Consider the following 12928-nt stretch of genomic DNA (forward strand, 5'->3'; position numbering starts at 1 on the left):
TTCCTCTTTAATATTGAGGGTACTTGTACTTCTGGTTGCCTAATACTAAGGGGCACCTGTAGCTACCTATGACCGGCAAGGGAAGTAAGGGAGAAGTGACAGCTGAGACAGCTTGCGCACTTGGGGTGCAGTTTGGTGGAGATCAAGGAGGGCGAAGTCTAAGATGCTAGGACATCTGTGCCTATAGGCTCTTGTGAGGTAAATCTGGGCCTGATGCCACATGGGCATGCCTACCCTTATCAACATGGTGCATTTCCTAAAGTTCCAGAAGGTCTGAAAAAAGTGTAACAAAAGAGCATCAACAATGAAGGTCATTGAAAGTCACACGTTGTGACCTCAGGGATGAGTACAGACTGTAGTGGTGAAGAGAGTGGCTGATGGGAATATATAGATGAACTTTAGCACACAGAGCTGTCTGGCTCGTCACCAGATAATTCCTGTTCTGCTCATTCTTTACAGATAGCGGATGTGTTTCTTAATCCCCGATTTGCGGTTGTACATTTCCGCTTCACAGGCAGAACACCATAACAGATTACCAGAATGATTAAATTGATGCAGTATCATATCTAGCTCGGTCCGTCTTTGTGTGACCCAACCATATATTCTTTCGTTATCACCGCTAGATGGTCCTGCCTATGAAGTAGTTCTCAGAACTTCTCAGATAGCTTCTGAATAATGATGTATATTGTTAACCTAAAGCTACTTTCTCCCTTTCTTACAGCTTGGAGCAGCATATGATAATTCATACAGAAGAGAGGGAATACAAATGTGACCAATGCCCGAAGGCCTTCAACTGGAAATCCAACCTGATTCGCCATCAGATGTCACATGACAGTGGGAAGCGGTTCGAGTGTGAGAACTGCGTGAAGGTACCAGTTGGTCGCTCTGTCATTTTTGTCACTGTCATGTCACTCAACGTGTGAGTTTGAGGCTGACGCTTGGAATGATCCTTGTCTCACGTATGTCCTTTGCAGAACGATTCCTGGTTCCCAAGCGATCTACCTTCCAGATTACCCCTATATTTGAACTGCAACAACAACACTGAAGCGGAACCTCACACACCTAAAGTAGACGTCAGTGTCACAGCATAGTTACATTTTTTGCACGACCACACACAGTCACAAGCGCAAAGTTTCTGGCGGCATGCGATTTGTGCCGTCATGCTGATTGGACTTATTGTTTAGACCATAGCGTAACCCTTCTTCTAAACTTCTAGAAAAGGGACTTATCAGGCATCATTCATCAAAATTGTCCTGAAAGGCTTTGATGCCCCATAGCTGCCAGTCAGATTTTTACTTTTGTTTTCTAAACCATAATTTGAGAGGACAGCTGGAACCTGATTGGTCACTTTGGGAAGCAGTTGTTCTTTTGCATGTTTTGATAAATGAGGCCCACTATTATTATTAAAGTTTGGCCTTCGTGCCTTGGGGTTCATACGTAACACACTAGAGCTTCCAGAATTTGTGTTTATTTTTGCGATCACCGTGGTTCATGGCTTTTGGAATCCATTTTGTTCCAGGCCCATAACTACAACCAGGTGGCTGACCACATATTGCCTTTTTTTGCAAGACAGGACAACCATTTAGGACCTCACTAAAAAATGTCTGAAGGAAGAAACCCTAACATGGCCACCTAACCCTATGACTCGAACATGGTTCATGGACTGTTGAAAACATCTAGTTTTAGACAACTTTAAAATGAAACCAAGTGCCTAACATAGTTGAATTCTTTCTTCTGCCAAGCAGAAGAAGGATATATGAAAATGGATGAAAAATGTGTGGTTTTAGATGTTCATCCTTAGCAAGCAGTGAGTTTTTCCTACCCTATTCTGCCTCATTGCTCTGGAAGCATGGTGGTCTTAAGCATCCTTCAGGCACCTTTCCTTCATAAGTCTCTTTGTTCCTCATCTGATCAGAACCATGTTGTTATCTCCCCCTCAACCAATAGTAATCTCCCTTTCAACCTTTAAGTATGAGAGAATGAAAGGGAGACTCTGGTAGCTTTAGGCACCAAGCACCGTTCTCCCTTCAGATATTTTGATAAGTCAGGTCCATTGTGTGTTCCCGTTAGACAGACATTTCAACAACAAAAGAAAAGCGATTTTATTGCAACCCGGCTCCCAGAAACTTTGAGCGTTTGAACTTTAGGTGTGTGTGTTATATACTTGATGATATTCTGACAAGTAAAAGTCACTTACTGTCTAAAGGTTTCCATTTCCTCAGTGTTAAGAGTAATTTGTAAGTCCTCCTGTTCCATTAAATAAGGCTATATTTTTTGGCAGCTGTTTGATGTTACGTCAAAACAGGTTAAAATGCCGCTATACTGTGGCGGATTAGGTTGCCTAGTAAACCATTGTAAAGTTTTTCGGACTAGCCAAAATAAACTTGAGCAGCATTTTTTTCTCTTTATTTAACTTGGTGCAACGATACAGTATTACTTGGGCGTCAATGAGCACGCAAAGCCAACGCACTTACTTGCGGCTTGTTAAAATGGGATAAGAAGTAGTTACTGTATGTTTGCTAAAATGAGAAGTGAAATGGGAGATGTTAGTGGTGAATTGTAATTGCCTTAAAGAGGGTTTTCCAGGAAAAAAAAAAAAAGTATTCAAGACTTGCCCCGACTAGGCAGTAAAATGGAGGTATATTGTATGCTGATGTTTCATACAGAGTGGTGCCTTGTCACAAATTTTATTGGTCTCATTTGTCATTCATCTTTCATTAGAACTGTTCTGTGCTTATGGTGGAATTACAGTCTGGCACGCTATACAATAAAAGTCTTTCTCCTAGCTATTTACTGCCCATATAGTCATCCTACCTGCATTTATCCCAAAGTAACATAATTTGTTTAAAATATCACAATTCCCTTCTGGGTTGCAGTCAAGCAAGCATGGGGGCTTCCATTGCATTCAGCGTGGATATTCTATGAAGCTGTACAGTTAGACAGAAACAGTAACTTGCTGCTTTGAATGAGTGCAGCTCGCACAGCCATTATCCAGATACAATCCCCAAATGGTTCACTTTGTAAAAAGTAATCTGCTGTTGTCACAATTTCCTCCACAGCACAGTCTTAGGCTACAGGGAGAAAGTGAAATTAAATATTAGGAATCATCTCTGGCATTTTTTGTTACAAAAATCTGTCGTTTTTTTTTTTTTAGGATAGAGGGGAAATTTTGACTGTAATCCTACTTTAAAGTAACCCAGAGATGGAAACTTCTAAAGATTTAATACTTGCATGGGGCTTCCTCCAGCCATAAACACGCCTGAGTCTTACGCCATCCTCCCATTGTATGCTGTTCAGCCGTGATCAGCCCTGGTAACAGCTCAGCTGCGTCCAGTCTGGGTCTTCTGCGCATGTGTGCATCTCCCGAGCATGCGGCCAAGACCCAGACTGGACGCGACTGAGACAGTTACTGGTGCTGATCGCCGCTGACCGCCAGACCGCGGGAAGACGGAGTGGGACTCAGACGAGCTTAGGGGCTGGAGTAAGCCGCAGGTATGTATAATATCTTTACAAGTTTTCATTTCTTGTACACTTTAACTAGCATCACCACTCCCATATGATTTTTTTTTGTACATATAGCAAGTTGGAATCTTACTAATGGTTCCATGGCATCCTAGAACAGTTACAGTTTAGAGCAGATGATACACAAAGTTGTATCTCACTGGTACGATATCACAGGAGAAGCATACAGTACAATGAAAGCATGCTTCACTACCACTGTAAACATGCATGTTGTTCCGGGAAACGCACAGCATGCTATGTATTACTCTAACAGGATCCGCTACACCACACCCAGTGGCATAGCAATGGGGATGCAGAGGTAGTGAATGCACCAGGGCCCCATGGACCAGAGGGGCTCTCCTTTAGCCACTTTATTAGCATTTTATTGGTGCTGAGCTGATAACGATCACCTCTATATGTGCTTTGATTAGTTGTAACCATTAATAGACTGTTCATCCCCTCCTGTGTACACCCCTGTGACACTGCAGCTATCCTTGGCAGGTTTTGGTGTTCCATATCAACTGTTATGTATAGAGGTGCCCAATGTAAAAACTCACACTGGGGCCCAGAGCTCCTAAGCTACACCACTGACCACACCCTTTGTGAACACGTCATGGAAATATCATTAGGATTTAGCAAGGAATATTGCAAACACGGAACCGATCTCCAGATCCAGGATTGGGATTGGTCATTCTGAGCGGCTTTGCATCAGATTTGCTCCAGTTCTGCTTGTTCTGGTTTTAATACAAATCTGCTTCTGTGTTCCCAATAGATATTCCGTTATGAGCATATTGAGAACAAGACTCACTGTTCTAGTAATTTTGTTAGGAATATTTGCTACTTTCAAAAGTAAAATTTGAGGTGTCTTCTCATTCTCATAGAAATATAGTTTACTGGGTTCTTTGGAGTTAAGGAAGCCTAGTTTTGACATTTTTGCTTAATCACTAAATAACTAGTGTCTTTTAATTCCTATCATGTATGGGATCTGCTATTTGGAACTTGACTGACAAAATAGAAAAATACCAAAAAGGCACAAAAGGCCGATCTTGCACTGTTCTGTATTGTTGAGTTGTTTTTGGGGAGGTGGAGGATCTATATTACCGTAAACAGCTGAAAGCCCTGCTCATTTTTGGAGACACTCGTTTCATTTCAATTGACTGTGTTTTGATTTTGATATCCCACATTAGAGAAGCCGGAAATATTAACCTATAACTGGGGGAAGAAATTATTCTGGAAAACTATCCCATATTTAGTATAGTCTCTCAGTTCAGTTCTTCTATGGACTTTAATAGCGTGAGGTCACCACTAAATCCCAGGTCCACCCAGGCTGATGATGCACTGGCTGAGCAGTAGAGATAGTCGGTGGGATGGTGACAATTCTGGCAAATTGAATGGAAATGTTGTGTATTTGATTCTCATCTCCAGTGAGTTGTTAACTCACCTTCCTCTTTTTGGATTTATTAGTGTTATAGGCAATTAGGCATACAGTGTACAGCAAGACAGGGAACAATGTTCTTAATGGGGCTACCAAAACTTTTAACAAGAAAATATGGGATTATCCCCTGCCTGTATCCATCTGAAACTATGTGCATTTGTCTAAAATACTCTCCATGCATCGTGAATGTTTGTTGATTGTTGAAAGGTGTATTGTTTTTTTTTTTATTTTATGAATTTTTCAGGTATTCACTGATCCCAGCAACCTCCAGCGGCATATCCGTTCCCAGCACGTCGGAGCCAGGGCGCACGCCTGTCCTGACTGCGGCAAGACCTTTGCCACCTCGTCAGGTCTCAAGCAGCACAAGCACATTCATAGCACTGTCAAACCTTTCATATGTAAGTCGTGTTGCTCGAAACCAGATACATTCTTCACTCACCCTACGAAAAACCCATAAAACCACAAGCCAAATTACGAGAGTAGTCTGTGCAACCACCCAAGTAGAGAACCGCAGGGATTCCATGCTCAGCAACGGGGCTGGACGGGAAACACCCCTGTTGTAAACTAGAAGATGTTTTATTTCCTTCTCTATCGGCTGAGACCTGATTGGTCTGTGTATTTTATACTCTTTGCTGTAAGAGTAGCCAGTCTTAGACCCAGAAGGTCATTCCAGCATCCATAAACAGCCTCAAGGTTCCAGACATGGACTTGTGTTAACCCAGAGGTGCCCACACTTTTTTGGCTTGTGAGCTACTTTAAAAAAATTAGCAAGTCAAAAAGATCTACCCATGTACACTTTTAGGAGCACATTTGTATATACAGAATGGAAACTGTAGTGCAGTCAGGATCTACCATGAAGTCCTTCGCGCTCTTCCAGTAGATCACGATCTACCTAATGGGCACCCCTGTGTTAACCAATGAAACGCAGCACTTTGTTCATCTCTAGGTTGAAAAAAGTGAGAAAACAATAGTCAGGCATTTAATTTGTGTCCAGTATGAGAATTTGCATTCTGATATAGGACCACTGTGGGGTCTTCAAATTATATGGATGGGAGGCAGATTTTGTCAAAATCAATTTAGCAGCAAAAACACAACCAAAATTTGGCAAGTACACAGCGTTGGTCAACCGCACAGTTGACGCACAACTCAAACCAGTTAGGCACATAAAAATATCAGATGGGTGGGGAACTGGCTCAGCCACCTTAGTGAACTTGCATGGGAGCCTCCTATAGTCTTTCTCTGTAAAGCTGTTGGCGATCACTTCCGAAGTAAGGCATTACCGGGAAATAATCCCGAAATCTCTTGGTCAGTGGAAGGAGGAAGCAATAAAACAGACTTCTATCTGCCTTTCTATTTCCTAATAACCACTGCAGTATACATTTGAGGAGCATTCTTCCTATTTTGACACCACAAACCATGGCAAAACACCTAATGATCTCTTTGCACGGCCACGTCCAAACTCGGTGCCATTGAAGGCTTCTAGCTGAGGAAGGTGGGAACTTGGTAAAAGCATTACTCCACTACTGTCCATGTAGACTAGCCTTGAACTCCTCCATAGCTGATCATCCAGATTTAAGCTAGATGGTCTACAGTTCCCAGAAATCACAGCCAAGCCAGGTGAAAGCAGCGAGGCTCAATTAACTGCTTCCTTTTTGCCCAAACGGTCATCACCAACCGCTGGGAACCGCATGACATTTCCCTTTTCAGTAAAAAATAAACACGGAATCATGCAGTCATCATTTTGTGCAAGCAAAGTCATTTTTGGGTCACGGTACATTGCCAGCTTAGAACTTCAGAGCGTGTTAATCCACCATCGCTAACTGCAGATCCCGGGCAGTGGACCAAGGCTTCTTCATGCCTTTTAGACATAGTATAGTGTCTTAGCTAATAAATTACCCAGCATGGCTCCTCTGGCTGAGTCCAAGCATCGCACATTTGGGATGTCGTTGTGTCAAGGAATGTATTATGTATTCTAGGCTAGTTTTAACAAACCTTCGGAGCAGCAAAGATATATTAAAAAAAAAAACTAGAGGAGGGAGTATAACTTTGACTGAGGTCTTGCTTTATAATTTTTATAAACCGTGCAGTGAAAAAATTGTGATAGTCCGAAATGCAACTGCATTAGTCATAGTGAAATAGACATCGCCGTGATCACCAGCTGTGAGACACACAGTGTCCAAATTAAATCCCAACCAATGAGGCGATTTTATTGTTGCTTAGGCCTTATTCCACCCTTATTTCACCCAAAGATATTTGTTATTTTTGGACAGCATGGTGGGGAGAGATGGGACCTTGGTATTTGCACTTCCACGGAGGATGGGTGAGGCAGACCTAGAATTTGGCCGGAGGTTCCACAACATGATTGCTTCGGATGACAGAGCAAACCTATACAGTCATACACATTTAGCTTTACTCTTTAAGTGAAAACTGCCAACACATTACACAGCACTGTACAAAATATTAATAAAGTGTGTCAGGAGAAAAAGCAAGCTTGCAACCATCACATAGAAAACAAAAATCTTATTTATACATTTTTGTATAGACAAGCACACTTATATCAAGAAACGTCCTACTGTAGGGGGCTCGGGGGAAAATTAGCTAAACTTACCCGGGGCTTCTAATGGTCCCCCGCAGACATCCTGTGCCCGCGCAGCCACTCACCGATGCTCCGGCCCCGCCTCCGGTTCACTTCTGGAATTTCTGACTTTAAAGTCAGAAAACCACTGCGCCTGCATTGCCGTGTCCTCGATCCCGCTAATGTCATCAAGAGCGCACAGCGCAGGCCCAGTATGGTCTGTGTCTGCGCAGTACACTCCTGGTGACATCAGCGGGATCGAGGACACGGCAACGCAGGCGCAGTGGTTTTCTGACTTTAAAGTCAGAAATTCCAGAAGTGAACTGGAGGCGGGGCCGGAGCATCGGTGAGTGGCTGCGCGGGCACAGGATGTCTGCGGGGGACCATTAGAAGCCCCGGGTAAGTTCAGCTCATTTTCCCCCGACCCCCCCTACAGTATCCCTTTAAGGCCTTGTTCACATTGCGTTTTTAGGCGTTTTTTGACACATTTTTTAAAGTGTTTCCCGGCGATTTTCTATGTGTTTGCGTGTTTTTTGGGGGCGTTTTTGTAAGCGCTTTTGCAGAGCACTTCCGTCTTTTTATCTAGAAAATAAATCCGGAAACAATAAATACAATGTATTTTTTTTTTTTAAACGCTCATGCAATCGCTTGTCAAAGCGATTTTGTGAGCGTTGTGCGGTTTTCCTATACCTTTCATTGTGGCAGATCTCTTCAAAAATGGCCCAAGCACCGCTTTTCAAAGCAGATCGCAAACAACCTGCTCTGATATGAACTCTCTGATAGAGAATTATTGCACAAGGGCTTTCAGGGTGATTTTGAAAATTGCCCGTGCCTAAAATGTTACAAAAACGGATATAAAGTGAACAAGGCCTCACTCTGTGCATGTCGCATTGCAAGGGTGCCGAAAAGTCGCATTGCCGGTTAGATGTGCGTTGGGATTATTCAGTGAAGTATACAGTACAAAGAAAGTATCAGAACTTTGTTTTTCTTACCAAAGCATCATTTTTAGCAGCATTTTTATCTAAGCTCCACCCATCAAAGCCCGGGCTTTTTTTCCCCTGATGCTGTGCAGAGCATGATGGGATGTCCTATGTTGTTATTCACGTTGCCTAGCAACTGGGAGAGGTGCTCAGGACACAGGACAGTTGGAACTGTGTCTCTTGCGCCTGTCACCTCCTTTCAACCAAAAAGATGGCTGCCATCATGAAATCAAACATTTGCCTGTTCTTTTAAAACAGGGTGGGTAAGAGATTATATTACCTATCTATTTTAATTAACATAACTAATATTACTTAATGACAGTATGTTTGTTTATGCTGGAGTTCCTCTTTAAATGTTATCGTAACATTTAAATTGTAAGTACTGGTTTAGTGGAGAATACCCTGTTGGGGCCGACTGGCTTTCAGCAAAATGCTGCTTTTTCTCCCAATCTTAAAGGGAACCTAAGCTGAGAGGGATATGGATGTTTTCCTTTTAAACAATACCAGTTGCCTGGCAGTTCTGCTGATCTCTTTGGCTGTAGTAGTGTCTGAATCACACACCTGAAACAAGCATGCAGCTAATCCAGTCTGACTTCAGTCAGAGCACCTGCTCTGCATGCTTGTTGAGGGGCTGTGGCTAAAAGTATTAGAGACACAGGATCAGCAGGAGAGTCAGGCAACTGGTATTATTTTAAAAGGAACAATCCATATCCTTCTCAGTTTAGGTTCCCTTTAAAGAACAAGTGACACCCATACTAACCTAGAAATAAAAAACACATATATAAGTAGATAAATGCTAGTTCTACTTACATAACAGATGTACTGCACTGTCCACTTTATGATTCCTGTGAATTTTATAAAGGAAAAGCAGAGAATCCTATTCTAGACAGTTTCCATCTTGGTTACCTTTGAATGAAGCTAATCCTGACATCATTTCCTCCCTCTCTTTTTTTTCTCCTAATTATGTATTAATTACCAGCCCTCCTCCCAGAGTCTTCAGACATTCCCACTGAGGTCTATACTAGAAAGTGCATTATGTCATTAGAAGGGGGAGAAATAAAGGGAAGAGGAGGAATATATTATAGATAGAAAGAGCCCCCCCCCAGCATGCAACTGTTTTGCCAGCCAATAGCAATGGTAATTAAAGGGCCAGTGCTCCTAAAGGTATGTGATAACTCCAAACCATAACAACAGAAAAAGTTTTGCAAGTTTTGAATGCAGGATTAGCATCTTTATCACTTAAAGGGAACCAGAGATCAGAAAATAAAGATTTTATACATACCTGGGGCTTCCTCCAGCCCCATGCATGGATCGCTTCCACGCCGTCATCCTCCTCTGCCCGCAGCTACGAGAACCAGCTCCCTGCTGTTCCGTCAGTCGGAGCCAGTCTAAGCGTAGCAGAGGTGCGCTTTTTGCGTATCTCTGCAGCAGTGTAAGGAGAGATACGTAGAGGGCGCACTTCTCCTGCGTAGCCCGGCTCCGATGACGTCAGCGACGGGAGCCCGTTCTCGTAGTTGCGGGCAGCGGTGGACGGCGGCGTGGGATCGATCAGCGCGTATGGGTCTGGAGGATACAGGTATGTATAGAATCTTTTTCATTATTTCAGAAATGGGACATCTCTGGTTCCCTTTAATACACTCAGACCAGTTGCTGTTAGTATTTGATTTTTATGGTGACAATCCCGCTTTAATAACAATAGTTTTGCTCGCATTGCAGTTATGTGTGATTTTCAGGGTGCACAGGGATTAAATGACAATATACATGGGTTTCCAGTTGTAACCGATGGTGAAAAAAATCCTGTAAAAGTCATTATTAAAATGTCTTAAAAGTCTTTATGGTTTTCCTCGTATATTTACTTTTATTTCATATCGTTTTTGTCTTGGTTTCTGTTGGTTTTCCAGGTGAGGTCTGCCACAAATCGTACACACAGTTCTCAAACCTGTGTCGCCACAAAAGAATGCACGCAGACTGCCGAACGCAAATAAAATGCAAGGACTGCGGTCAGATGTTTAGCACTACCTCTTCCCTGAACAAGCACCGACGCTTCTGTGAAGGCAAAAACCATTACAACCCCGGTGGAATATTTGCCCCTGGATTGCCCTTAACAGCGAGTTCTTTGATGGACAAGTCTAAGCCTTCTCCAAACATGAATCATTCTAGCCTTGCTTTTAGTGACTACTTTCCTTCAAGGGCACATCCGGGTAGTTTGCCATTTTCGCCAGGTCCTCACCCGTTTCCGGCATTGGCACCTGGGTTTCCAGGAATTTTTCCTCCATCGTTGTACCCCCGACCACCTTTATTACCTCCTTCGCATCTGCTCAAAAGCCCTTTGAATAATGCTCGAGAAGCCAAGCTTCCCAGTCCGATGGGAAACCCTCAACTCGCGCTCCTGACTTCTCTAAACAGCAGCAATAACCAACAGCTTTCCTTGGAGGAGAAGTTTGAGAACAGTCTGGAAAATTCCTATTTGGAAAAGCATAAATCTAGGAGCAGTGACTTGTCAGATGGAAGTGACTTTGAAGATGTCAATACGACCTCGGGTACAGATCTGGATACCACAACTGGTACCGGTTCTGATTTAGATAGTGATGTTGATAGTGAAAGAGACAAAAACAAGGACAAAAGTAAATCTGTAGAAAACAAACAAGACATTGTTAGCAGTTCTGTCTCTAGTAGTTCTAATAATATTGGCGAAAGGCCATTTTTCTATTCTCAACATTCCTTCTTTCCCCCACCAGAAGAGCAGCTGCTACCATCCATGGGGGCAGCCAATGACTCTATTAAAGCAATTGCCTCTATAGCTGAGAAATACTTTGGGCCTGGTTTTATGGGCATGCAAGAGAAAAAAATGGGCTCGCTCCCCTATCATTCCATGTTTCCTTTTCAGTTTCTCCCTAACTTCCCCCACTCTTTATACCCGACCTTTTCGGAACGGACAGTCAATCACAACCTGGTCATGAAGGCCGAACCAAAGTCTCCTAGGGACCTTCAGAAAGTTGTCAGCACGAGTGCCGAGTCACCGTTTGATCTCACCACCAAACCAAAAGAGATTAAGTCAGCCTTATTACCGCCCAAGGTCTTGGCAGCCCAGGCTTCGGGAGAGGAGCAACCCTTGGACCTCAGTATTGGTAACAGAAGTAGAGCCAGTCACAATGGAGCAAGGGATTCTAGGAAAAACCATATTTATGGTGAAAGGAAAGTCATGGCAAGCGACATGCTTTCCAAAATCCCTCCGCCTCCTCTTCCTCAACAGCCACCTCTCCACTACGCAAAGCCATCACCGTTCTTCATGGACCCTATTTACAGGTAATAACATACCTTGACCTATTGAAAAAAAGGAGGAGGATCAGTCAACCCAGTTGAGCCTTGTGTGAGAGCTAAACCGTAACCATGGTCTTTTCTAGGTTCTACCCATTATTGTGTACGCTTTACAGAATGTATGCCTTTGGTTTCCTAGTTTCAGCAGTACTGAGCATTTCTAGCCAAGGAGGTATTTAATAAGCTAGTCTTTTACTGTTTGGAAACTCTTATACTGCTAGGAATACCTCACTGGTTAGGGACATTAAAGGGATTATTCAACCAAAAGTGATGTTTCAGTTGAGACTGGATGCCAGCAAAATTACTCATCATCAGGTTTCTTAAAGGACTCCGTCACATGAAATCTAAAATCTCTGTGTACACACAAAGTACATTACAAAGTACATTTGTCCTAGAGTAAAATGCAATATAACTTACTTTTTCCCATGTTGCTGTCACTTAGGGCCCTTTTCCACTAGCGCGTTTGCGCCAGCTGAATCGCAAAATTGCAAACCGCTAGCGATTTTACAATCGCTAGGGTTTGCTAAATAACATAGGAATCGCGGTAGGGTATTTCCACTACCGCGATTCGTTTTTGCCGGAAACGCGATCGCGGCGCGGAGCGATATTTGCCGCGATTTTGCTATGCAGTGCATAGCCTAGCAAAATCGCGGCCGCAAACGTCGGGAAATCGACGGTAATTTTTTACCTTTTGCGATTCAGCAGTCGCTAACGTTCAGCGTGAACGCTAGCGACTGCTAGTGGAAAAGGGCCCTTAGAGTAAATGGTAAAAACCTGACTATTTTTATTTCTGACCATGAAGTGGAACACACAACCCATACTTCACAGGCAGAGGCAGTATCTCTGGGCCTTCTCAGCTGACTGGTTTTGAACCCATCTATCTCCTCATGGGGGACTCTCAGGGTTGTGTTTATTTTCAAAAGTCCTCACTGAAATTCAGTTGCTTAGTCCAACTAAGAAAATAGTGTGCACATATGTAGGGAGGCTGTGTATAGATTCTTTCCAGGGAGTGCTCTTGTAAGAATAATAGAAACACTGAGAATGGATAGGAGGAGATGGACTAGTCCAAAACCTGGACTTGGACATGGATTTTACAATTTTCTGCGATAGTGGTCCTTA

The 12928-nt window shown here is 43.1% G+C and overlaps 1 protein-coding gene across 6 annotated transcripts in view; it reads left to right on the forward strand.

Moving 5' to 3' along the window:
- PRDM16 (PR/SET domain 16) overlaps positions 1–12928 on the forward strand; it is an 805072-nt gene that overhangs the window by 744485 nt on the left and 47659 nt on the right. For 5 of the 6 annotated variants that reach the window (XM_068238853.1, XM_068238857.1, XM_068238854.1 and 2 more), the window contains 4 exons: positions 722–869; positions 975–1073; positions 5181–5334; positions 10393–11797. In XM_068238853.1, the coding sequence (XP_068094954.1) occupies positions 722–869; positions 975–1073; positions 5181–5334; positions 10393–11797 (1806 nt within the window). The remainder of the gene's footprint in view (positions 1–721; positions 870–974; positions 1074–5180; positions 5335–10392; positions 11798–12928) is intronic. The other variant, XM_068238856.1, reaches the window with a different exon arrangement.

This window comes from Hyperolius riggenbachi, chromosome 6 (assembly GCF_040937935.1).
Source record: "Hyperolius riggenbachi isolate aHypRig1 chromosome 6, aHypRig1.pri, whole genome shotgun sequence".
NCBI lineage: Eukaryota > Metazoa > Chordata > Amphibia > Anura > Hyperoliidae > Hyperolius > Hyperolius riggenbachi.